This window comes from Bubalus bubalis, chromosome 23, assembly GCF_019923935.1.
Source record: "Bubalus bubalis isolate 160015118507 breed Murrah chromosome 23, NDDB_SH_1, whole genome shotgun sequence".
Classification (NCBI taxonomy): Eukaryota; Metazoa; Chordata; class Mammalia; order Artiodactyla; family Bovidae; genus Bubalus; species Bubalus bubalis.
The window spans coordinates 16,988,952-17,016,139 of NC_059179.1; the positions used below are offsets into that span (position 1 = coordinate 16,988,952).

Sequence of the window (27,188 nt, forward strand, 5' to 3'; positions counted from 1 at the left end):
TTCTGTTCTGAAACTAGTGAAAAACAAGGAGGCAGGTTAGTGAGCTGCTGCAGTCTGGCTGTTTTTTTTTAATTGGTGGGAAATTGCTTTACAATGTTGTGTTGGTTTCTACAATACAACATCACGAATCAGTCATAAATATATATAAATCCTCTCCCTCCTAAGCCTCCCTCCCCATCCTCTGGGTCATATTTTACACACTATCATGTGTAAAACAGTGAGAAGTTGCTATGTAACACAGGGAGCCCAGCCTGGCACTCTGTAATGTTCTATATCTTGACTTGGGTAGTAACTCTACTGGTTATTTATAACCACTTGCTGTGCATTTTTAGTTTATGACTTTTTAATTTCACAATAAAAGCAAGTTTAAAAAAAAAAAATTTCAAGTACCCCAGACTACAGAGTTATATTCAGGAACTTCAGTAGTTTAACAAAAGGATGGAGCCAATACCAGAATAATTCATTCAAGAGAAAGCAAACATAGCTATTTAAGTAAAAGGCACTCCTCTTCCAGCTTAATTTTACGGTTTGCTTTGGTGTGGAGACTCAAAGTCTGCATATACAAAACCACAGCAAACTGTATCTGCCCCGATGATAAATGTAGCACACCTACCAACCAGGTGTGTATAACTTTGTGGACACTCACACCTCAATACTGTTCACTGTTTACAGAGCAATCTCACAAACCTTAACCCGCCAGTGGCCAGAGTTATCCCCATTGTGGAGATTAAAAAAAAAAAAAAAAAAAAAGACAGCCTCAGACAGGAGACTCCCTCCAGGTACAACTCAAGTAAGAACCAAATATCAAACCTACACCAGATTTCACCCACCTGGGGACCCTTTATGACAATGACTTTCCCATGATCAGGAAGTTCAGAGGTCCATGTTTTTTCCATGTGGAAATAATGAGGTGAATAAACGGGTAAATAATTGTCATCAAGAGGATGTCACCTCCTCTGAATCACCTTCACTTTTCAATCAAAGGACAGCCCAGAGTGTTATAAAGATTAGCTTTCCTCACTAAACCACAAACATCTTGAGAGTGGAGCTGTGTCTTCTCATTTCTGGAACTCTAGGGCTTTGCATAGTTTCTAGAATATGGGACATGCTCATGACACTTGTGCTAATAAAAAAATAAACAGATAAGGGTACAGACTACTGAATGCACAGGACTGTGGCTTTCCACCCCTACCATCATTCCTGCACAGCGCCACTTGCATTAAGCCTTTTCAAAACAGCTAAAATGACAGGCAGTAATGCCCTTTCAACAGATGACCAGTAAAATCTCTCTTCCCCTCCCTTTAGAGTTTTTTTAGTTTTTTTGGTTTTCTTGTTTGTTTTAATCACCGCTACTCTGTTCTCCTGCTCTGTCTTCCGTTCTTAACAGGAGCCATATTCTCCAATTCTAAAGAAAAGGTTTCATGTGATATATAAATTCAGAAGCTGAGAGGGCTGACAGGTTAATTATAGACACAAAGAGTGGGGATAAATGGACTATGAGGTAAGCGAGTCTAAATGTCTCTCCCCTGGATAAGCATTTATTAATATGCCTGCAAAGATTTACTAGGCACAGCCAGGTTCAGCTCGGTGCCAAGCTTGGGCACGGGGGTCCAGATTTGGGAAAGGTAGTTTCTGCACTTGAGGAATCTGGCTGGTGCCTAGGAAGATAGCATGTACCTGGGAATACTCCAAGTGGCCCCCTGGGGACAAGAGGTGGAGGATAGGGAGGAGACAGTGCCTAAGAACTGAAACACCTGTCCCTTCTAGGAGTGGGATGGTTAAAGAAGACCTCATCAGTTCACTAGGCCCACCTGGAAGGAAATGTAGGTAGGACTATGGCTGGACAGAAGACCAAGAGGAGGCCCTGATTCCTTTTCTCCTGTACCTTCCATATTTTTTCCGGGGCTGGAAGCAGGGACTTAAGTCAAAAGGACCTGTAGGTATTCCCCTCCCTCTCCAAACTGCCCCTCTAAAAAAGAGGAATGTTCAGATGACTGGAAAGGCAGGTCTAGGGTCACCTTCAGCAAGCAGATGAGCCCAAGAATGGAATGAGAAGCCTAGCAAAGAGTGATACCAGAGTGCTTTTGGCTCCCCTTTTAAATTTAATCCAAAAAATTTCTGGGCCAGCTTCCAGGTGGCACACTGAATTGTGGCACCTCTCAGTGGGACCTCGAGCTTGCCTTTGGCCCAGACTAGATGACCAAACCTGGGCTTCCAAACGCTAAGTCTGGATCTCCCTCAGGTTTCCACTTTATTTGGGAATGATGGGCTCTCTTAGAATTTTTCAAACACCACTTCCCCCTGACATACACATAAAGTAGGACCCTCATCGCACCCCTCCCTGTTTAAAGCTTATCGGTTGATAATCCCGAAATGCCAGGCGAAATATGTCACAGCCATCTCCCGCGAAGGAGTGGAATATCCAAGAGGGTTTATTCGGGTGGTAAAATCCCGCCATTTCTCCAAAAGACATTAGAGAGGTAAAACTTGGCCATGAATGAAGTCCAATGAGTTAGACTTCCACTGTTGTTAATTTCACTCGTCCCCCGCGGGCCGCCCCCACCACCACCCCCGGCCTAGTAAACCTCCCACCCGCTACACCTCAGTTTCTAGGTGGTTCCTGCTATTCCCAAACTGCTTTCGGCCGCTTTACGGCGTGGTTCTAACAGTGGAGTGCTATCTCCCAGCGAGCGGGATCTGCGGGAACACTGAGCCCCTCGCCCGCTGACAAAGCGCGTCCACACGCCCGCCAAGCTTTCAAGGCGAAGGAACGAAAACTGGCCCCCGCTGTCCTGCAGACGCGGTAAGTGGATGCTCCGCAGGTCCTGGCTCGCCTGCGAGCCGGGCGTCCGGCAAGGGCGGCGGGCCCGAGACGTGCGGAAAGCGCTCCGCGCACCTGGCGCACCTGGACGCGCCCGGAGATCCCAGCTCCGTCCCGGGCTCCGAAAACCACCGTCTCCGACCGCGCCCACGGGGCTCCGGCCGCCCCAGGTCCCCTCCAGGGCACGCCACTCCCCAGCCCGGGATGGCTCCGCTCCCCGCGCGTCCCGGGCTCCTCTTACCCGGGAAATGGCGAGAGGCTGCTCGAAGTCCTTGCCCCCCACGAGGCGGAAGCCCCAGGGTCCCGGGCCCTGCAGGACTATTTGCAGGGTGGTCATGGCGCGGCGACGGCGGGTGGCGACCCGAGGGGACAGACGGGGCAAGACGCGGAGTGGCGAGCTGGGCTCCCTGGCAGCTGTCGGAGAAAGAGCGCGCGGCGCGGGCCGGTGGAGCCTGCGGCGGGCGGGAGCCGGGCGGGAGGAGGGCGGGGGCGGCTCCGCCCAGGCCGCGTCGCGGCCGCCAGCCCCTCGCGTCCTCCCGCCCGCGGTCCGCAACCCGCGGCCCGGGCAGAGAGTCTGGCCCGAGAGCCGGGGGTCAGCTCAGGGTCTAGGGATCTAAACAGCCCCGCCCCGGGCGCAGCCCGGCCGGACTCCCAGCCCCACCGCGGGCGCTAGGTGAGAGGCGGGCAGGTTCCGGCGACCGCGGAGGAGTCTACGCTTGAAAACCAGTTTGAAAGTGCTTTACAAAGTCACCCCTTTGAGGTCAGCTCCATTTTCACATTTGCTTTCATGTAAACGACAGTGATGTTTTAAAGATGCTGTCCAGTGATCTCGCTAGAAAATGTGAAGCAGTCAGGGCATTTATAGCTCTATTTTACAAATAAATTAGCTGAGTCGGCCTGAGATTAGAAGCCTTGCCCGAGGCCACGCAGCTGACAGTGGTGTAACTGGACCGTCGCGCAGGCTCCCCTTGCTAAAGAACCCGACACTGGAACTTTGTTAATGCTAATGAGACCATCGCGTGAGTTTGTAAGGAACTTCAAAACCTTCCTAGAAACCTCTCCTACCGGCTGGATTCGCCGTAGATTCTGACCTTCCCAACAATTCAGACCTCAAGTCTGAGGCAGACCAGCTGCGTGTAGAGGTAACCGGGTTGAGTCCAAACACCTGGGTTCCCAGCGCGCCTCTATCCTCCTAAATGGGCTCTGTCGCCCTCGCCCTGGAGTACATTCGCCAGGCCAGATCGCACCACGTCTCATTGCCCACTTACTCTTGAGTGAAGCTGAATGCCTAAGATGCTTGTAGGGCCACCCACGGAATGGCACCAGCTCCCTTTCTGATCTCATCTCCTTGTGCCACTCTCAGCCCACACCGGCCTCTCGCTCCAGCCTCAAGGCCCTGCATCAGGGCTCCTGGAATGCTTTGCTCCAGACATCCTAAGGCTCGCCCTTTGTTCAGATGTCATGGTCTCAGTCCGGTCATCTCCGAGAGCCCTATTTAAAACTTCCTCTCTAGAACACCGAGTCACCTTCCTCTGCTTTTCTTTTCCCATTATGTTTATCATCATCTGACAAAATAAGTATTTCACTAATTTGCACCCGGCCCCCACCCCTAAGGTTTAGTTCCCCAGGGGTAAGGGTTTTTATCTGTTTGGGTCACTGCTGTATCCCAGAGCCTAAGAATAGTATTTAATGAAGGCAATACATTGGCCAACCTTATGACCTTTGAATCTCAGGTTCTTCATATTTTTCTTGGCTCCAATTCATACTGCCACCTGAGCCCCAGTGTTCTGTCTCCTCGTGATACTGGCCTACCTACCCAGATGCCCTGTGCAGAGATTTACACATATAGGGATCATCTTACTTGTCCAATTGTGTCACAGGACAAGTGACTGGTTTGGGAATGGTTTGCTTGAATTTAGAAATTAAAGTGGATTTATGTCATCTATCCATCCCTCTCATTTTGCACCCTGATATTCTTTTTTTTTAATTGAAGTTTAGTTGATTTTCTATTCAGACATATGTTCTTTTGCAGATCCTTTTTGAAGTTATAACAAAATAATGAACATAGTTCCCTGTGCTATACAGTAGATCTTTGCTGTTTATCTGTTTTATATAAAGCAGTGTGTATCTATTAATCCCAAACTCCTAATTTATCCCTTCCACCCACTCCCCTTCCTGATATTCTTGGATGTGAGAAAAAAGAATAGTTTTACCACCAGGAGCCAGCTACCTGCTCCATCAAAGCCAAAAATTATCTTTTTTTTTTTAACAAAGATGAATATTTTTAATAATAAAAGGTATAATTCCCAAATAATATAGATATTATAAACCATTAGACACCTAACAACAAATAAACAAAGATACATAAAGCAAAAATCAGAAGAAATATAAAGGAAAAGAAAAAACATAATCATTGTGAGACATACTAACATTTCTCAGAGAATAATTTATCAAGTGCAGAAAAAATAAGATTGGGAGCATCTTGAATGATGCTTTTAATAATTTAAATCTAATAAATTAATATTTACATTAACTTTTATTAATCTTATATCCTACACAAATATATTTAAATTTTTGTATCTCATACACTGTTATTAGATAAAATTATACCATCTTTGATTAAGATTCTCCTGATTTAAAAACATGCTTGTGTTTCAAGTCCCTGCAGAATTTAGGAGACTAACCAAATTCTGGGTCTGCCCTAAGATGGGGAGCGGTTTTGAATATTTTGTGTCCTAGGAAGAGAAAAAGGTTGAAGAGCCACAGCTCTTGTGCTCCCAAAGTTGGAAACTGCCTCTCATTGATCCCTAGGTGTCCTGCTGGGAATGTATAGACCTGATACATCGTGAGTGCCAACAGTTCCTATTCTATACAGTATTCTTTTTGGATATAGGGCACTAGTACATAGGTTACATCATTTAGTTTTTAAACGTTGTCAGTTGTAGTCTGGCTCTACACAGCAAGAGCTAAAAACAGTCAGCACTCTGACCAGGTCATTCCCTTTCTGGGCACTGATTCCAGGATGTAATTTAAAAGAAAAAGCTATATGTACAAAGATATTTATAGCTGCATTATTTATAATGACAAAAAAAAAAACAAAACTGGAATTAAGCAGCAACAGAAAAGTAGCTAAATATGGTATGGCCATGTGAAGGAGTAGTACACAGCCTAAAAATGATAATCATGAAGTCTATGAGAAGGCATGGAAATGTGTTTTCAAGATTATATAAAAAAAGAATGAAACAAAATTATTTCTAAACCAAGTATTATTTGTAAACAAAATTATTTATAGAGTTTATAAATAAAAAATAAAAATTATGTCTACCTACTGCCAAAAATTAGGAGACAGTACAAAAACTTTGAGAGATGCAACTGGAGAAAAAAATTTTTAAATATTGGGTTGGCCAAGAAGTTCGTTCAGATTTTTCCGTAAGATATTAAAGAAAAACCCAAATGAACTTTTTAGCCAATCCAATAATTTCTTCTAACATGATGTAAAGTTTTCAAAATAAAAATTAATTAAATGGCCTCAGCTCCTTGGATGGAGACTAAATGCTAATCTTTCTCCCGGTGGGGGCCCTAGTCTTCTATCTTTTTGATCTCCTTCCCCCTGCTCCAGTGAACTAGCTCTGAGTTGGACACACAGCCTCTATTCAGAAAATGCCCAGTGATGGATTGACAACTCTGACCCCCAAAGACAAGCAACCTTGTTTTATCTTAAAACCATTACTTATTAATTCAAACTCTACAGTTCCCTCAGACTCTTGACTCCTGCAGAGTACTAGTTGAATGGTCTTAACCTCTCTAAACTTCAGTTACCTTGTTTATTATTATTATAATGAATTCCATGGAAATCTAAAAGATCAAAAAACTAATAGTTTTTTAGATCAAAATACCTGTGCATGAGGGGGTGGGGGTAAGGTAGAGAGGATGCTGAAGAAATGGAAGCAAGGAGGATGGGAAAAGGGCAGAGGAGCAGTGATCTAGGAAGTCAGGGAATAGTGGGCCTTTCCAACTGTTCAGTTTTACAAGTGGACGGAACAGGGTGGGTGGCTGTCCGCTGGTGGATTCCCCAGTGAACAGGCCCACCCCCCTCTTGGCTTCTGCAGAGCTGTCTACTCCCACACCAACGGTGCAATTGCCAGGACCCTTCAAAACCACTGCTTCCTGGGATAGCAGCCTCATTCCTTTTTTTAATTAACTTAATTATTTTTAAATGCATTTATTTATTTATGTTTTGCTGTGACGGTCTTGTGAGACTAGGGCTGAGCTAGGAGTTACAGACGGTCTTATTTAATTTCCAGGACAAGTCCTGGACTAGCTCAGGGGACTACAGAGCTCCCATTCCTGGAGATCGTGGCCATGATCCCTCCTCTGGGACTCAAGACGGGGCGTAAGTGACTCCCGGATTCCAAGCCTACACTGAGATCTGAGGCGGCTCTGTCCAAGGGTTAGAGAGCCGGAAGCTCTCATCTAGCCGCCTGGGGCGGGGCTGGGGCGCGCGCAGCCGCAGCACCCCTATCCCCAAACCAGTGCAGCTGCCCGGGGCACCCTGATCTAAAGACATCAGGGCAACTTGTTTCTTCTCCCGCTGAAAAGAACTGAAACACTGAAACCCAAGCTCAGAGGTTCGCAAAACAAAGACATCTTTTCCCGCCTGTTCTATCCGGCTTGTCTGGCCCCGCAATTCGCGACCTCACTCCCAGGGTCAGCGTCCTGTACTCAGTACGGTGTACTGGGATCCCACGCGCCCGTCCAGGACCGCCGACCCGGGGGAGTTGCCCTCCGCTGCGCCAGGAACTGGGCAGGAAGTTCAGCTCCCAGTTCTTTCCTTTCTCCAGCTTTTTCGTTCAGTCTGGGGGTGGGGGTGGGGAGGTGGAATCCTGAAGTGGCCGTTAGGGATTGGGCGGCTCTGGGATTCCTGTCGACAAAGAGCATGCTTCAGGGAGCGGGGAGCGTGGGCCCCTAAGGACACCTGGACACCGGAACTGGCTCAAGTCCCCTCCTGGCTGATAAAGGTGTGGGCAGATGAGCTGGGGGATCTAAGGCCTGCCGTGTGCCTAGCAGACAAGCAGCTATTTTGTCCACCTGCTTCCTGGCTCCCTGAACATGTGGCACAAAAATCTTCAAATCATCAAAGAGGCCAGACCACTACCATTTCTCAAGCATCCCTGAATGTTCAAAGAAGAGGGCATCCCTCGTGGCCCAGTGTTAAGAATGCACCTGCCACTGCAGGGGAACATGGGTTCGATCCCTAGCCTGGGAAGATCTCACATGTGGCAAGGCAGCTAAACCAATGAGCTGCAACTGCTGAGCCCACACACCTTAGAGTCCCTTCTCCAAAACAAGAGAAACCACAGAAAGAGAAGCCCATCCACCCCAAGAAACTATAGTCCCTGATAACTACAACTAGAGAAAGCCCGGAACACGGTAATTAAAATCCAGCACAGCAAAATAAACTAATTAATTATTTTTAAAAAAGAAGAAATTCCAAAACAGAATCATAGATAAGGTGGCTCCTATTAAACCTCTGTATTGGAGAAGACAAAAAGATAATGTCATAGAGTAGTGTTGTTCACAAGATAATGGATTGTTTAAAAAATATAATTTATCTGCTAAGACCTGAATTTGAAGTTGGGTGATTAACATATTTCATTACTGTTATTATATTTCAATGAACTTTTATGTAACCTCATGAGGAAAAACTTCAGAAGTCTAAATTTGAGTCTTAGTGCACTTGGACCCACCTCTTGGTCACCTCCCCAAAAGATGAAAGGTAGCGTGGGGTCAGAGTTACCCAGCTGATCCTAGCCCAATATTCAGAAAATAAACTTGGTCTTCATTACTAAACAAGTCAGAATGTGTACTAGGAACTTGACATATATGGTTGTATTTATCCAGAGAAGAGCCCAATGAAGTGTCATGATGCCCTTATTATAGGAAAAAGCTGAGGCACCGCTACATTGCCCAGTTCTCTCTTTGTGGAAGGACTTAATTTTCCAGCTCCTGGGAGATGGACACCCTTTAGCTTTTAGCCCCCTCAGGGACTGACACTCCCCAGGGGCATGCCTGTCCCCAGGCTGTGTTCAGTGACTGATCTTAGTGGGGATAAAGGACCAGCCATTTGTCCCAAAATGGGACCTCTCTGATGGGTCATTATGGCTTGGCTCCAGGGCTCCGTGGAGCTCAGCTTCTCCCTCTGCCCAGTCCAGCTTCCTGTCACACCCTCCACCAGGCATAGAGCCCAAGGGCCCTTCTTAATAAACATCCTGCCTAGAAACCCTGTCTCTGGAACCAGAGAACTCAGCCTGCACAGAGAAGTTAAGAGACTTCCCTAAAAGCACTCAGTAACCAAGTAACAGAGAACAGTCTGGGCTGGGGAGGCAGAGGAGGAGCTATAGTGTTCAGGAGACTTTGTAACAGAAAAGGGAGGGACAGGAGGTTACTCAGGGATTCTTAGGGTCCCAGAAGATTCCCCATGTTCCCAACTCACAGAGGGCCCAAGGCACAGGTCTTCTTTCTTCACTAACAGGGTCACCCCCAGCCCACGTGTCAGCAACTTGATTAGAAGTCTTTGGTGGGATGGCGTTTTGGACTTCTTCCTTGGAGGAAGTAGAAATTGAGATAAGCTTTAAACCTATGAGCAAATGAGGAGGCAAAAAGGCTATACTAAGTAGCAGAAACAGAACAAAGTAGTAGGAAGGGTGGGGGATGATCTATCTAAATGACATTACTAAATGATCGGCAGCATTGAAAATTCTGTGGGGTGGGTTAAGTGCCAGTGACCTGCTGTGATGTGCAGTGGGGACAGGCAAAGTCTTTCCCTCCATCTCATTCCTCTCATCCTACCCATTCTCTGTGTGTGGGACATCCTCCCCCAAATCCATTTCCTCTCAGGGTTTGCCCATGCTGCTGGTCTGGTCTGGCCATGGCTGATACTGAAACCAACTATTTATAGACTTCAAGGACAGATGGAGTGGCAGGGCCAGTTTCCATGACGCCAGGGCTCCTGGAGGGTGGCTTCCTCTCTGCTGGGTCTCCACCTACCCCCTCTGGGTCTGTTTTCTCTCCTATCTCTCCGAAGCTCTACTTCCATGTGGTCATTCCTTGGGTAGCATCAGGGCTGCCACTAGGTACCCTAGCAATGATAACTCTAGGTACCACCACCTGGTACCCACTTTCTGCTTTAGATCACATTCTAGGCTGAGGAGAGGTCTCAGCCATCACCACTGGGTGATGGGCCTGGGGGCTTCTCCTGTTCCCAGGACTAGTCACTAGTCACCTAGGAGCCTTCAGCTCCTACCCACTGATCACCTGAGTTTATGAATCCCAGAGGGTCGTAAGAGAGGATACAAATTACAGATGTCTAGAGTTAAAAGACGTCAGAAATAATGGAAAAGAATATGAAAAACATTATATATTATATATACATAGGTATATAAACTGAATCACTCTGCTGTATACCTGAAACTAACACAACATTTTAAATCAGCTATACTTCAATGAAATAATTAAAAACAAAAAGGTAAAAAAAAATTAAGATGGGAAAATGACCATGAAGATATCTGCTATCCTGCCAGATGCTAGTTCCTACATTGGGTCTTGGAAGCATGATAAAGAGAGGGCTGTGTTATTGGTCAGCTGTGAGGATTCGGCAAATTATTTAGCCTGTTGGGGCTGTTTCTTCTGTTTTGGTCAACAGCTGTCTGTTGACTACTTCCCATTTGCTGCACACTATTCTGTGCACTAAAAAGTCAACAGCAAACAAAACAGATGAAAATTTTCTCCTCTGTTTGGGATGGATATGTATACACTGCTATATTTAAAATGGATAACCAACAAGGTCCCACTATATAGCACATGGAACTCTGCTCAATGTTATGTGGCAGCTGGGGTGGGAGGGGAGTTGGGGGAAAATGGATACATGTATATGTATGGCTGAATCCCTTCACTGTCCACCTAAAACTATCACAACATTGTTTGTCAGTCAGCTATACCCCAATAACAAATAAAACAAAACAAATTTTCTCCTTCATGAAGCTTACATTTTAGTGTAAGAGATAAACAATAAGATAAACAAGTAAACCCTATGGCATGTTTTGTGGGTAGGTATGTATTTAAATGTGTGTGTGCTGCTGCTGCTGCTGCTTAGTCGCTTCAGTCGTGTCCGACTCTGTGTGACCCCATAGATGGCAGCCCACTAGGCTCCTCTGTCCCTGGGATTCTCCAGGCAAGAATACTGGAGTGGGTTGCCATTTCCTTCTCCAAGGCATGAAAGTGAAAAGTGAAAGTGAAGTCGCTCAGTCGTGCCTGACTCTTAGCGACCCCATGAACTGCAGCCTACCAGGCTCCTCCGTCCATGGGATTTTCCAGGCAAGAGTACTGCAGTGGGGTGCCATTGCCTTGTCCGAAATGTGTTTGTATGTCTATGTTATTTGCATGTGTGTTTTCCTGCCCAAAGGGCCTAAGAGCAAAGATGCTCCAGAGCAATGAGTACACTTGCTTTCCTAACCTTGTTTTTTAAATACCATAAGAGGAACCAGGGCTTCTCAAGGAAATTCTAGGGCTGCAACAGGATAGGTACAAGAGGAACCTGGAATAGCTTTTTATGCACAAAAGTATGAAAGTACCTGAATAAGTGGTGGATGCATTGCAGGAGAGGGAAATGTCACATCCTGGGACCTGTGGGAGTCCTTAGGACGGACCACCAAATGAGGATTCTTGGCTTCTCAAGCAGGGAAGAAGTCAAGAGCAGCCATAATGAAGGGAAAGCAAGTTGATTTAGGGAGAGACACATTCCATAGGCGGAATGTGGAACCGTCTCAAAACATGAATGCAGTCCTGTGGCATGGGGTCATAGGTTTTTATAGGTTAAGTATAGATAGTTTCATAGGCTGAGTGGGAGAAATCGTCTTGCTATTTCAGAGTAGGATGGAGGTTTCCCAGGAATTGGACCACTGGCTACTTGGCTTTTTTTGGTCCTGTCATGGTGTAAAGGGGAGCGGTTTTAGTGTCTCAGTGAAGGTATAATGAACTCCAGGTCAATGACCAGACTATTCTCAAGGCCACCTTGGTTTTAACTGGTTCCAGCTGGTCTTTATCACATCTGAACAGCTGTGCCTCTTCTTCATTATCTAGTGTTGGTGTCCTGCCCCTTCTCTCTCATTCTCTGCTCAGAGATTTTTACTTCCTATTCTTGTGGGAAGCAGAAGGTTGGTGGTCCATCTTCTATAGTTGCTTCTGGGCTGAGCAGGGGCATCAACCCTGCCTGTGAGGGAGTAAAAGTCTCTGGATGCCTGGTATAGGGGGTCCCAGGGGCAGGACAACTTCTTGTTTTAAGTCAGAGGGCAGTATGGGTCGGAATCCTTGCACGGCCATCATTTTAATGTGGAACTGTTGTAAGCCAGAAGACAGGAACTTCACCAAGGGATTAAAGAGGCATGATCCAAAGAGGAGGAAGAGAAGGATGACCATGACTGAGCCCAGGGCGGGTAGGAACCGAGGAAGGCTAGGGAGAGAGGGCTTCCTTACTGGTGGACCAGATGATACTAGGGTCTGACCCCTGGTTGTAGCTGTGTAACCATGATGCTTGCTCATAAATCTTTTTGATGCCCACCTTGATCTGGTCCAAATAATTAACAAAGGTACAGCAGGTTTTGTTTATAAGCACACAAACACCACCCTGCTTCTCTAGGAAGTAATCCAAGGCCAATCTGTTGTCTATGACCACATTGACCAGTGAGTTTAAAGAAGTTGAAAGTCTATTTAGGGCATTTCCAGTGGTCAGGGTTAGGCTCTCTAAAGTGTTGGTTATATTTTCCAGGGTTACCTCATGGTAAGCAAAGCCTCCTCATGGAGCTGCCAACCCCCCTTCCAGTCGTATCCCTGCCAGTATTAATCTGATGGCCCTCCTGGGACTGTATTGAGTATTGTTATGTGTTGTGACTGTGAATGGGACTCAATGTCCTAATATACAGGCTCCCTTGTGCCACACAGTGTGGATATAAGGAGAAGCATTTACATAGGGGTCAAATTTTCCCTGGGGTGCCCTTGTCTTTGGGCCCTCATTCTAGGGAGTGCCGCATGTGCAGACATATCCTGAAAGTACAGATATCTAAGATGTCTGGGAACCGAAGACTTTCACAAGTAAGCAGCCATTCAGATCTGTGAAAGGGACAAGTTACGAACACAATGCACAAGGGAGAAGAGCCCACTGTTATATTCAAAATAGTAGAACCCCGGCGTATTCAATGCCCTCAGCTTAGATGAGATGGTGTCGTAAGAAGGTATTTTTATTTTATGTATTTATTGGGCGGCACCAGCTCTTAGTTGTGGCACGTGGTATCTTCAGTCTTCACTGAAGCATGTGGGTTCTCGTGTTCAAGCCCTCTACCTCCTTGCTGGTAGTCCCAGTGGGGACTGCTAGCGGTAGGACAGTGGGGGTCCTGGTTGGGGATTGCACTCCCCACCCCCCACCCAAGGTAGATTACATATCCTTGATTTGGGGCTGTGAGTTCATCAGTTCATCAGGACCGGCTTTTCTCTTTAGAGGTGCAGCAGGTAGAAAGGTGGAGATTGCCCCCAAGTAGGATTCATGGGTTCGCAAAGAGTCGGACATGACTGAGCGACTGAACTGAACTGAAGTCCATAGAACATTGTCAGTGTAGTGAATTGCTCTGAGAACTAACTGGGGTCCTTGGGAAAATGTCCAGATTTCTCTTTGCAAGTCACAGGAAAAGGGACGTGGACTCTGTTCCTCTGTCAGCAGTCGGCACTTCCCTTAAGGGACAGAGTTTGGTATTGGGAGGCTGATAGGTAGCCGTGCTTCCTGTAGTACTGGCGGGACTCAGCTCTGCTAACAGAGGATTCAGGACAGGGCTGGAAGGATAAGGTGGTAGGGTTTCCAGGCACCCAGGTGGGGCACTAGAGGTAGGCGGTCTGGAAGCCTGCCCCCTATCAGAATTGGAGTTGGGAGCAGGAGTTCCCTGATGTGGACCTCAAGGAGGTGGGCTCATAAGGACATCATCTAAAGCATGAATGCCAACTAGGAAAAGGAGATGGAGTACAGGAGTTTGAAAACCATCTTTTTGTAATATCATTGTCAAAATTAACTCCAGCAAGAATCATCATTGATGCAAAATCTAGGGTTTGATGAGGAAGAGGATGTTGGTATGGTCTTAAAGTATCTCCCCACAGATTGCTTATCAGATGCAAAGAAAAAACAAAGAAAGAAAGAAACCAATACATAGTGACCAAGCAAGACTTCCTTTTTTTAAAAAGTATTTATTTATTTGGTTGTGCTGGGTCTTCATTGCAGCATGCAGGATCTAGTTCCCTGATCAAACCCCAGTGCCCTGCATTGTGAGCACAGAATCTTAGCCACTGGACCACCAGGGAAGCCCCAGGACTTGCTTTTGGTGACACCTCCCCCAACCCCTTTTATTTAGTAGAGGGTTGTCTGATGTTTCCTTGTGATTTGGTTCAGGTTATGCTTTCCTGGCTGGAATGTCGCATAGCAATGCAGCATCCTTCTCAGGATGTTATGTCCAAGTCACAAATTGTTCTTTGGCCTCTCACAGTTCAGTTTAGTTGCTCAGCCGTGTCTGACTCTTTGTGACCCCATGGACTGCAGCACGACAGGTCTCCCTGTCCATCACCAACTCCCAGAGTTTACTCAAACTCATGTCCATTGAGTTGGTGATGCCATCCAACCATCTCATCCTCTGTCGTCCCCTTCTCCTCCCGCCTTCAATCTTTCCCAGCATCAGGCTCTTTTCCAATGAGTCAGTTCTTCACATCAGGTGGCCAAAGTATTGGAGTTTCAGCTTCAGCATCAGTCCTTCCAATGAATATTCAGGACTGATTTCCTTTAGGATGGACTGGTTGGATCTCTTAGCTGTCCACAGGACTCTCAACAGTCCTCTCCAACACCACAGTTCAAAAGCATCAAATCTTCGGTGCTCAGCTTTCTTTATAGTCCAACTCTTACATCCATACATGACTACTGGAAAAACCATAGCTTTGACTAGATGGACCTCTGTTGGCAAAGTAATGTCTCTGCTTTTTAATATGCTGTCTAGGCTGGTCATAACTTTTCTTCCAAAGAGCAAGCATCTTTTAATTTTATGGCTGCAGTCACCATCTGCAGTGATTTTGGAACCCAAGAAAATAAAGTCTGCCACTGTTTCCACTGTTTCTCCATCTATTTCCCATGAAGTGCTGGGACCAGATGTCATGATCTTAGTTTTCTAAATGTTGAGTTTTAAGCCAGCTTTTTCACTCTCCTCTTTCACTTTCATCAAGAGGCTCTTTAGTCCTTCACTTTCTGCCATAAAGGTGGTGTCATCTGCCTATCTGAGGTTATTGATATTTCTCCTGGCAATCTTGATTCCAGCTTGTGCTTCATCCAGTTCAGCATTTCTCATGATGTACTCTGCATATAAGTTAAATAAGCAAGGTGGCAATATACAGCCTTGACGTACTCCTTTCTCTATTTGGAACCAGTCTGTTGTTCCATGTCCAGTTTTACCTCTTGCTTCTTGACCTGCATACAGATTTGTCAGGAGGCAGGTCAAGTGGTCTGGTATTCCCATCTTTTGAAGAATTGTCCACGGTTTGTTGTGATCCACACAGTCAAAGACTTTGGCATAGTCAATAAAGCAGAAGTAGATGTTTTTCTGATGCTAATTTTGATCTTCTGGCAAGGTGGTGTTGAAGTTTGCCATGTTGTTACCAAACACAAGTTTCCTGTGCCCAGTGAGGCCAAACACCACCAAAATGTTATGTTGGAGTTTGGAGCAGAGAAAGGCCCTTGCAGGGCCATACAAGGAGACAAGTGGCTGATACCCCTCAAAGCCCAAACTGCCTGAAGGGTTACAGCAAAACAATTAAAGACCAGGTAAGGGAAGGGTGGTCACAAGGTACGTGATCAGCTCATGCACAACTCTCTGATTGGTTGGATGTTAACAGGTGCTTAACATTAACCAGTTCTTAGGTGCCAGTAGGTGAGGGCTTCGTGCTCATTGTCTGCAGGCAGTTAATTTCTTCCGTTAAGTGAGTGAGTGAAAGTTGTTCAGTTGTGTCCAACTCTTTGTGACCCCATGGACTCTACAGTCCATGCATTTCTCCAGGTCAGAATACTGGAGTGGGTAGCCTTTTTCCCTCTCCAGGGGATCTTCCCAACCCAGGGATCAAACCCAGCTCTCCCACATCGGATTCTTTACCAGCTGAGCCACAAGGGAAGCCAAATTTCTTCCATTTGGTTGTGGTTTTAGCATCTGAAAAACACAGGAAATAAATGCTTGAGATCCTATTAGCTGGATACTTCAGAGAGGAGCTGTAGCAGATGTGGGGAAGGGTCTGATCCAGGAAGAACCCATAGGGTCCTGCTCAGTTACAGATGAACTATAGTCTTCAAAAATGGTAATGTCATAATAGACAAAGGAAGGTTTTGCATATGCTTCAGATTAAAGGAGAGTAGAGTCAGACAATCCAAATGTTATATATCTGATAGTAGACTTGTCCATGGGGTCGCTGGGAGTCGGACATGACTGAGTGACTTCACTTTCACATTTCACTTTCATGCATTGGAAGAGGAAATGGCAACCCACTCCAGTGTTCTTGCCTGGAGAATCCCAGGGACGGGGGAGCCTGGTGGGCTGCCATCTCTGGGGTCACACAGAGTCGGATACGACTGAAGCGACTTAGCAGCAGCAGCAGACTTGACCTTGTACTGGAGAGAAACATGGATACAGATGGGAGAAAAGCCTTGTAACAATGTTACATTTACTGGCTGATAACTCTGGTTGTAAAAGAGACTATCCCTACCTTTAGGAAATATATGCTGAATTATTTAGGGATAAAGGGCCAGATGTATATAACCTATTCTCAAGTAGTCCAGGAAAAAAAGTTGTGTTTTTGTGATAGTGTGTGTGAAAGAGAGAGAGAGAGACAAAGAGAATGCAAATAAAGCAAATGGGATAAAATATTAGCAATAAGTGAATTTGGGTAACGGCTATATGGATGTTCTTTGTACTGTTCTTATTCTTGGAACTTTTCTGTGATTTTTGAACTTAATTCCAAATAAAATGTTTTCTGAGGAAAAAATATATAGCATGATAGATGGTGTTATGCTCTGTGGAGAAAAATAAAGCAAGGTTGCAAATACCAAGTGATGAGGGAAGACTGAGCAGCAGGACCCTATGTCCCACATTCTCTGCTTTAGCTCTTCTCTGAAGTACCTAGATAATAGTATCTCATGTTTTTCAGATGCTAAAACCACCACCAAATGGAGGAAATCAGCTGCTTGATGATCAGGAGCCTGTAGCCATCGGCCTTCTGGTGCCTATGGATTGGTCACCATCAACCAATCAGAGAACCATGCACAAGTTGAACGTGTTCCCTGGGACACTCGGCTCTCACCTTGCTGAAACCCTTCAGGGAGTTTTGGTTTTTTTGAGCAAGACCCATATGTTCTCCTTGCTTGAAAGTTGCTCAGTCATGTCCAACTCTTTGCAGCCCCATGGACTGTAGCCTGCCAAGTTCCTCTGTCCATGGAATTCTCTAGGTCAGAATACTGGAGTGGGTAGCCATTCCCTTCTCCAGGGCATCTTCCCATGGCCCTGCAGTAAACCTTTCTCTGCTCCCAAACTTCATGAACTTGCCTTCAGTAACAAGACTTCAGGAAAGTTGTTGAGTCAAGACCTGAGCTAGGTGAGTGAGCAACCCGTGTAGCTGTTTGGGGGAAGAGCATTTCAGGTGGAGGAAATAGTAAGTTCAAAGATGGAGACAAGCCTGGCACCTTCATTGGCAGGGAGGCCAGTGGGGCTGAAGCTGAGTGAGGGAGGGGAGGAGTAGGAGATGAGGTCAGAGAAATAACAGAGAGCCTAATGGGCATTTGAGAACCACTAGAAGGAACCACTTGAAAGAAAAGTTATGACCAACCCAGACAGCTGATTAAAAAGCAGAGACATTACTTTGCCAACAAAGGTCCATCTAGTCAAAGCTATGGTTTTTCCAGTAGTCATGTATGGATGTGAGAGTTGGACTATAAAGAAAGCTGGACGCTGAAGAATTGATGCTTTTGAACTGTGGTGTTGGAGAGGACTGTTGAGAGTCCCTTGGACAGCTAGGAGATCCAACCAGTCCATCCTAAAGAAAATTAGTCCTGACTATTCATTGGAAGGACTGATACTGAAACTGAACCTCCAATATTTTGGCCACCTGATGTGAAGAACTGACTCATTGGAAAAGACCCTGGTGCTGGGAAAGATTGAGGCAGGAGGAGAAGGTGACGACAGAGGATGAGATGGTTGGATGGCATCACCAACTCAATGGACATGAGTTTGAGTAAACTCTGGGAGCTGGTGATGGAAAAGGAGGCCTGTCGTGCTGCAGTCCATGGGGTCACAAAGAGTCAGACACGACTGAGCAACTAAGCTGAACTCAACTGAAAAGGAAGAGGGACAGTCCTAAGGGCTTTGCAAGGAGGATTAAGATGTTTTCAACACTGCTTGCTGTGTTGAAACAGATGGAAGAGGAGGCAAGAGCAGGAGCAGGGGAGCCGTAAGTGGGTTATTGTAATAATCCAGGAGAGAGATGATTATTGGCTAGGACCCAGGGTGGATGCAGAGGAGTCTGCAAGCAGTATTTGGATTCTGGCTGTATTTTAAAGCATTTGCTGATGGATAGGAAGTGAGATAAAGGAGGGGTGTCAAGCATGACTCAAGTGTTTTGGCCTGAACAGCAGCAACAAGGATGGAATTTCCATTAACTGAAATGGGGGAGCCTGTGGGAGAGGCCTCTTTGGGGATATACTGAGGAATTTAGTCCTGGACATACTTGAAGTTTCCGACACCCATGCAGTATTTCAGTGGAGGGGTGGATAGGAATCAGGCCATGGGAGAGCCCCAGGCAAGAGAAGAGCATATAGAGGACTTTTTAAAGACACGAGAGTGGATGAGGACACTGGGGAAGTAGAAAGGGAGGCAACATCCAAGGATTGGGCCTGGGAACGCCAACTGCAAGCTGCTAGCCTGGCAAATGAGGAGGAACTACCAGAGGAGGCTGAGAGAGGACGGCCAGTGAGGAAAGAGAAGAACCAAGAGGCGGTGGAGTCCAGGAAGCCGAGGGAGGAGGAAGGTGATCAGGGGTGTCCAATGCTGCTGACAAGATGAGGGAGCTGGGATTTTTTTTTTTAATTTGGCTACTCCAGATCTTCTTTGCAGCATGCAGGATCTTGCTCACGGCATTCTGGCTCTTAGCTGCAGCTTGCAAAATCTAGTTCCCTGACCAGGGATTGAACCCAGGGCCGCTGCATTGGGAGCTCAGAGTTTTAGCCACTGGACCACCAGGGAAGTCCTAGGGATTTAGATTGAAAAATTAACTTCAGGGTGTAATGCTCTTAAGGTCCTTGAGGGTCCTGATGAAAGGGTTTTGTTGGCATGTGGGGGCAAAATCCTGATTGGAGTAGACTCAAGAGGGAATGAGAGGGGAGGAATTGGAGACAGCAAGTAGAAACAGCTCTTTTGAGGCCTTTTGCTGTAAAAGGAATGAGCGAAATGAGGCAGTAGCTGGAGAGGAACAGGATCAAGAAAGGTTTTCCTTAAACGAATATAGCAAATTGGTGATTCTTTGCTGGGTCCTCGAAAGGGACTCCATTGTTTATTATTCTCTCTCTGACCTGACCCTGCTCCCAGTTGACCCTGTAAAGCACCACCCCACCCCCCTCCCCGCCTCCACCACCACCAACCCAGGGTAAAGTTTAACTTGCTGTCTGTCCTGTTTCTTCCTACAGCTCTTCCTGAATGCTCTAAGCTCTCTCTTCCCAGAGGTCCTCTTTCCCCGTCTCATCTGGCCTGTTTCTCCCGTAATTTCCTACAAGTGTCCTCTTAGACGCACACCAACTGCTCTGCCTCATCCCCCTTTATGATGGCTGGCCTCCTGGACTCTCAATGCCCTAGGTTTAAGGAGCCCCACTTTAATCTTTTGGAAACTTTTCAAAAATACTTGAGACAGTCCATCTGCAATGTATTCCCACCTCAAAATCCACAATCATTCTGTGGGTAGGAAGTATTTTATCTCAGAAGAAGAGATTTCAGGAAGTGGTATCAGTTGAGGGTGGAGTGGGGCATAAGACGATGAATTCTTAGTGACAGAGAGGAAAGAACAAATCCAAGATAAGTTCCAAGGAAGAACTGGTAGATATTGTCAACAGTTGTATGACAATATGTGTGTGTTGAAAGCCTTTAATACAGTATACTCTTTGATCTGGCAATTCCACATCTAAGAAATTAATCTAGGAGGAAAAGTAGACAAAAAATATGCCAAAGGTTGTTCATCATGTACTATCCATAGTTGCAAAATACTGGAGACATCCTAAGCATCAGCAGTAGAGGGCTGCTAAGTAAACTGTGTGATCACTAAAACAATGACATAGAGGTGAATGTTTTGTCAAAAATGGTGCTTGTCTGTTTACAATAGATAGGACATGGAAGCAACCTAGATGTCCATTGGCAGATGAATGGATAAGGAAGTTGTGGTACATATACACTATGGCATATTACTCAGCTATAAAGAAGAATGTGTTTGAGTCAGTTCTAATGAGGTTGAAACTGGAGCCTATTATACAGAGTAAAGTAAGTCAGAATGAGAAACACCAGTACAGTATATAATGCATATATATGGAATTTAGAAAGATGGTAACAACGATTCTATATACAAGGCAGCAAAAGAGACACAGATGTAAAGAACAGACTATTAGATTATGTGGCAGAAGACGAGGGTGGGATAATATGAGAGAATAGCATTGAAATGTGTATATTACCATATGTAAAATAGATAATCAGTGCCAAGTTCAATGCATGAAGCAGGGCAGGCACTCAAAGCTGGTGCTCTGGGACAACCCAGAGGGATGGGGTGGGGAGGGAGGCGGGGAGGGGTTTAGGATGGGGGGACGCATGTGCACCTGTGACTGAATCATGTCGACGTGTGGCAGGGGCCACCGCAGTGTTGTGAAGTCATTGTCCTCGAATTAAATAATTTTTTTTTTTAAATAAAGATGCTTGTGGTAAGTAAAAAAGCAGGTTGCAAACACATGCGTTACACACATGCTTATGTGTGGAGAACATATCAAGATGTTATATCTCAGTGGCAGTAGTTATGCAGGTGCTCTGTTTTACTTCAATAACTTCATATTTTTTTAATTTTCTTTTTCATTTTTTATTTTAATTTTTTATTGAAGTATAATTGATTTACAATGTTAGTTTCAGGTGTACAGCAAAATGACTCAGTTATACATCTATATATCTATTCTTTTTCAGATTCTTTTCCCTTATAGGAAAAGAAGATACAAAATATTGAGTATAGTTCCTTTTGCTATAGAGTAGGTCCTTATTGGTTATCTATTTTATATATAATAGTGTGTATATGTTAATTCAAAACTCCTAATTTTTCCCTGCCCCCTTTCCATTTTGATAACTATGTTGGTTTTCTGTATCTGTGAGTCTATTTCTGTTTTGTAGATAAGTTCATTTGTATCTTATTATTTTTAGATCCCACATACAAGCAGTATTATATGATATTTGTCTTTCTCTTTCTGACTTACTTCACTTATTATGGTAACCTCTAGGTCTATCCATGTTGCTGTAAATGTTATTATTTCATTCTTTTTTATGGCTAAGTAATATCTTTGTTTTCTACATCTGTGACTCTGTTTTGTAAATAAGTTCATTTGTACTATTATTTTAGGTTGCACATATTAGTTATAACATATATTTGTCTTTCTCTTTCTGATTTACTTCACTCAGTATGACAATCTCTAGATCTATCCATGTTGCTGAAAATGGCATTATTTCGTTCTTTTTTATGGCTGAGTAATATTCCATCATACACACACACACACACACACACACACACACACACACACACACACACACCCCACGTCTCCTTTTTTTGATATTTATTTATTTGACTGCACTGGGTCTTAGTTGAGGCTTGCAGGATCTTTACTGGGTCACACAGGATCTTTTGATTGCTGCACATGGACTCTGAGGTTGTGACACGTGGGCCCGGTAGCTGCGGTGTGCAGGTTCTTTAGTTCTGGTTTGCGGGCTCTGGAGCACAGGGGCTCATTAGTTGCTCTGCAGTGGGAATCTTAGCTCCCTGACCAGGGATTGAACTTATACCCTCTGCAGTGAAAGCATGGAATCCTAACCAATGGAACACCAAGGAATTCCTTTCATCTTTGTTTTCCTTTCTCAAGATTGCTTTAGCTATTCAGGGTCTTTTTTGCTTCCATGCAAATTTAAAAAATTTTTGTTCTAATTCTGTGAAAAACGTCATTGCTAATTTGATAGGGGTTGCATTGAATCTGTGGATTGCTTTGAGTAGTATAGTCACTTTAACAAGATAGATTCTTCCAGTCTAAGAATGTGGTATATCTTTCCATCTGGTTTGTGTCATGTTTGATTTCTTTCATCAGAGTCTTACATTGCTTGGAGTTCAGATCTCTTTACTTCAATAGATAAGTTTATTCCTAGATATTCTTTTTGAAAGAAGGTGAGGTGAAAGTGGAGTTGCTCAGTCGTGTCTGACTCTTTGCAACCCCATGGACTGTAGCCTACCAGGCTCCTCTGACCATGGGATTTTCCAGGCAATAGTACTGGAGTGGATTGCCATTTCCTTCTCCAGGGGATCTTCCCGACCCAGGGATCGAACCTGGGTCTCCCGCATTGTAGACAGACACTTTACCATCTGAGCCACATGGTAATTTAGGTGGTTTTCTTAATTTTGCTCGTTTTTTGTTGTTAGTGTGTAGAAATGCAACAGATTTCTACACTATTAATTTTGTATCCTGCAAGTTTACCAGGTTCATTGATGAGCTCTACTAGTTTTCTGATATCTTAGGATTTTCTATCTATAGTATCATGTCATATACAAAGAGTTTTACTTCTTTCTTTCCAATCTGGTTTCCTTTTATTTCTTTTTCTTCTCTGATTGCCGGGGCTAGGACTTCCAAAACTATGTTGAATAAAAGTGGTGAGAGTGGACATCCTTATTTTGTTCCTGATCTTAGAAGATATGCTTTCAGCTTTTCACCATTGAATATGATTTTAGTTCTGTATTTGTCATATATGGCCTTTATTATGTTGGGGTAGGTTCCATCTATGCCCACTTTCTGGAGAGTTGGGTTTATTTTTGTTTGTTTGTTTTTTAATATAAATGGGTGTTGGGGACTTCCCTGGTGGTCCAGTGGCTAAGACTCTGCACTCCAAATACAGGAAGCCTGGATTCCATCCCTGATCGGGGAACTAGACCCCACATGCTGCAACTCAAGAGTTCAAGGGCTGCATCTCAAGATCCTGTGTGCTGCAGCTTTGGCCTGGAATGGCCAAACAAATAAATGGGTGTTGAACTTTATTAAAAGCTTTTTCTGCATCTATTGAAATGATCATATATATATATTTTAAGAGGGTTAGAAGGTACCAGGCTGGCATGTGAGTGGCTTCTCTGTCTGACAGAGTCAGTGAAGGCCCCACTCAAAATGTAAGGTGTGAGCAGAGGTCTGAGGAAGAGAGGAAGTGTCTGGACTGTACTGGAATATCATATGGTTTTTATTCAATTTGTTGATTTGGTATATCACACTGATTGACTTGCAGGCATTGAAAAACTCTTGAATTCCCGGGATAGATCCCACTTGATCATTGCATATGACTTTTCATGTATTATTGGATTTGGTTTGCTAGTTTTTGTTGAGAATTCTTGCATCTATATTCATCAGTAATACTGGTTTGTAATTTTCTTTGTTTTTTTGTCATCAGGGTGACGGTGACCTCGTAGAATTAGTATGGAATGGGAGTGTTCCTTCCTTTGCAATTTTTTGCAGTAGTTTCAGAAGGATAGGTGTTAACTCCTCTCTAAATGTTTGATAGAGTACATCTGTGAAGCCACCTGCTCCTGGACTTTTATTTGCTGAGAGTTTTAAAATCACTGATTGAATTTTAGTGCCTATAATTCATGTGCTCATATTTTCTGTATTCCTGGTTCAGTCTTGGGAGATTGTCCCTTTCCAGGAATTTGTCCATTTCTCCTAGGTTGTCCATTTTATTGACATATAGTTGCTTGTAGTATTCTCTTATGGTCCTTTGTATCTCTGTGGTGTCAGTTATAACTTCTCCTTTCTCGTTTCTAGTTTTATTGATTTGTACTCTCTCCCTTTTTTCCTTTAAGTCTGACTAAAAGTTTAATAATCCTGTTTGTCTTTTCAAAGAAGCAGCTTTTCGTTTTGTTGATCTTATCTATTGTTTTGTTAGTCTCTATTTCATTTATTTCTGCTTGGATCTTTATGATTTCTTTCCTTCTACCAACTTTGGGTTCTGTTTTTTCTTATTTTAGTTGTTTCAGGTATAAATTTAGATTATTTGAGATTTTTCTGATTTCCTTATGTAAGATTATATTGCTATAAAACTCCCTCGTAGAACTGCTTTTGCTGTGTCCTATAGGTTTTGGATTGTTGTGTTTTTGTTTTCATTTGTCCCTAGGTTTTTTTTTTTTTCTTCAATGATTTTCTGATTTCTTCTTTGATTTCTTCAGTGACCCATTGGTTGTTTGGTAGCATATTGTTTAGCCTCCATGTGTTTGTGTTTTTGCAGTTTTTTTCCTGTAGTTGATTTCTAATCTATAGTATTGTTTGGAAAAGACACTTGATATTATTTCAGTTTTTAAAAATTTACTGAGGCTTGCTTTGTGGTCCCACACATGATCTGTCTTGGAGGGAAGCAGGTAATGAGAAAAAGAAAAACTCTGTCTTATGTCCTGCTTCTTGCCTTCAAGTATAGTTGTATGAGGATGTGAAGCTTGGAGTGGCCATCGTTGCCAGCTGATAGTGATGAGAGGCCAGGAGAATCAAACACTAACCCAGAGCCCTGTCTGCTTTCCTGTGAGATGTAAGACATATCTGTGTCCCATAAGCTGCTGCTTTGCATCACCTGCTGCTATAGCTGAAGTCATTCTTAACAGATGCAGGCAATATGGAGAAGCACAAAGTTCTTGGTAGCCTTTGAGTTTTGCAGGTCCGCAACACTACATACTGCAGCCAGTGACGGGTCTGTGTGGCAGTGAGGAGGCACAGGCAGTGAGGCTGGACCACACTTTTGAGAGGCTTGTGAGTGGTAAAGAGTAAGATGACATGGATTCCTGAGGGATGCATGAAGATTTTTTCTATGCCACTGATACTGTTGTTGGCTCTGGCAGAGGACTGAGGAGGGACATACTGAATTTTCATTCAGGCATATAATAGGTGCTCATCAAATAGTTGTCTTTATTCCATGAGGTTACTCTTGGAGATGTTGTAATCTTTGAGTATACTTTAGATGTTCCAGAGGTATACTGGTCTGCAGACTGGTCCTTGATGGCTGTCCTTGAAAGCAGTAGAATCAGTGGAAAGGACCCTGGCTTTGGAGTGAGACTGAATCCACTTACTTGCTGTAAAACCTTGGGCTGAATTTCTGAGTCTCAGGTTCCTCACCTATAAATGGAGATAAGAATATCTACTTTATAGTTTTGCTATGAGAAATAAATGAGATAATGCATGAAAATTACTGGTATACAGTAAGCACTGGAAAAACTGGAATGCAGGTTGCCCTTCAAACATCACTTCTTGTTCCTTCTTCCTGACAGAACCCCCACTTTGGTCCAGATGTCTCCCCCTCCCTGATGAAAAAACCCAGGCTCAGCTTAAGTGACATTTCCGAGGTTTCATAACCTAGTATCAGAGGCAGTACTTGAATCCAGGTGTTCTGACTTGCAGCCTATTGTTTTTTAAAATTTATGTTTATTGAAGTATAGTTGATTTACAATGTGTTAGTTTCCAGCATACAGCAAAGGGATTCGTGTGTATATATATATATACACACACATATTTATATATTTTTTCCATATTCTTTTCCATTATGGTGTCAACTGAAGAAAAAAAAAGAGCACACCTTAGAAGCTGATAGTTCTGTCTTATTCAGCAGTCTTTTGGAGGACATCAAGCCTGGGAAACAGGACTCTCAGGTCACTCTGAAGGACTGCTCCCGGGCAAATTCCGATCTTAAACAAAAGCCTTGTGGGGGGAATTTGCATTTCTCTTCCTGTGTCTTTGAGATGTAAATGTTCTACCTGATCTTAGGGTGGTGTGTGTGTGTGTGTGTGTGTGTGTGTGTGTGTGTGTGTGTGTGTGTTTTGAAAACTTGACCTCTGCCGTGCTATTTTAGGGAGTAAACTTTCTGGATTCTTTTCAGTTGACATAGTCCCCATTCTCTTATGGAGAAATCAATTTTGTCTTAGTGGTTTGAGTCACTATTAATATGTATCTCATTAATAGCAGATGATAGATGCTTTAAACTGGAGAAACTTCTAAATTGGTAGATTTTTAGAGAACTCTCATTATAAGCACCTGTCTTACTGGTGCCAATGAAAAAAATCAAAGGTGAAAATATAAATATATCCGTATCTCTAATAGTTAATCTAAAAACTCCTTTAGTTTAGATCAAACAAGAAAAACTGGTTTAGAAAGCCTTATAGTGTTCTTGGCTTCCACTCAATGGGTCTTACAGATGCTTATAAAAACATTAAATTAGGTCCATTAACAGGAAAGAAAGAACTTTAGGGAAGGTGTAGAGACATTTCCCCAACAAGGTAGAAATTTTAAAGGTACTTATCCCAAATAGATAAAGAAATCTTTAGGTAGTTATTTTAAGTGGGATAAATAAAATGGGCATTTATGGAATTAAAACACAAGGTTTTGATATTACACATGTTTGGGTGCTAAGTCAATCATGTCCGACTCTTTGCAACTCCATGGACTGCAGCACACCAGCCTACCCTGTCCTTTACTATCTCCCAGAGGCTGCTCAAACTCATGTCCATTTAGTCAGTGATGCCATCCAATCATCTCATCTTGTTGCCCCTTCTCCTGCTCTCAATATTTCCCAGCATCAGGGTCTTTTCCAGTGAGTCAGTTCTTCGCCTCGGGTGGCCAAAGTATTGGAGCTTCAGCATCAGTCCTTCCAATGAATATTCAGAGTTGGTTTCCATTAGGATTGACTGGTTTGATCTCCTTGCAGTCGAAGAGATTTTCAAGAGTCTTCTTCAACAAAACAGTTAGAAAGCATCAATTCTTCGGTGCTCAGTCTTCTTTGTGGCCCAACTCTCACATCCATACGTGACTACTGGAAAAACAATAGCTTTGACTAGACAGACCTTTGTCAGCAAAGTCATATCTCTGCTTTTTAATATGCTGTCTAGATTGGTCATAGCTTTTCTTCCAAGGAGCAAGCGTCTTTTAATTTCTTGGCTGTAGTCACCATCTGCAGTGATTTTGGAG

At 44.0% G+C, this 27,188-nt stretch overlaps 1 protein-coding gene and 1 long non-coding RNA gene across 3 annotated transcripts in view; one reads left to right on the forward strand and one right to left on the reverse strand.

Moving 5' to 3' along the window:
• The window catches only part of PDLIM1 (PDZ and LIM domain 1), a 40,311-nt gene extending 36,955 nt beyond the window's left edge, over window positions 1-3,356 (reverse strand). Inside the window, exon 1 of the mRNA XM_006067832.4 lies at window positions 3,063-3,356. Within this exon, the coding sequence (XP_006067894.1) occupies window positions 3,063-3,158 (96 nt within the window). The 5' untranslated portion in view covers window positions 3,159-3,356. The remainder of the gene's footprint in view (window positions 1-3,062) is intronic.
• LOC102390247 lies at window positions 1,820-8,448 on the forward strand. Of its 2 annotated transcripts, XR_006548114.2 has the most exons (3): window positions 1,820-1,936; window positions 2,607-2,803; window positions 7,126-8,448. It is a non-coding gene; the product is annotated as an uncharacterized LOC102390247 (long non-coding RNA). The 2 variants fall into 2 exon arrangements; XR_006548115.2 differs by lacking the exons at window positions 1,820-1,936; window positions 2,607-2,803 and adding an exon at window positions 3,470-3,963.
• The last annotated feature ends 18,740 nt before the right edge of the window (window positions 8,449-27,188 follow it).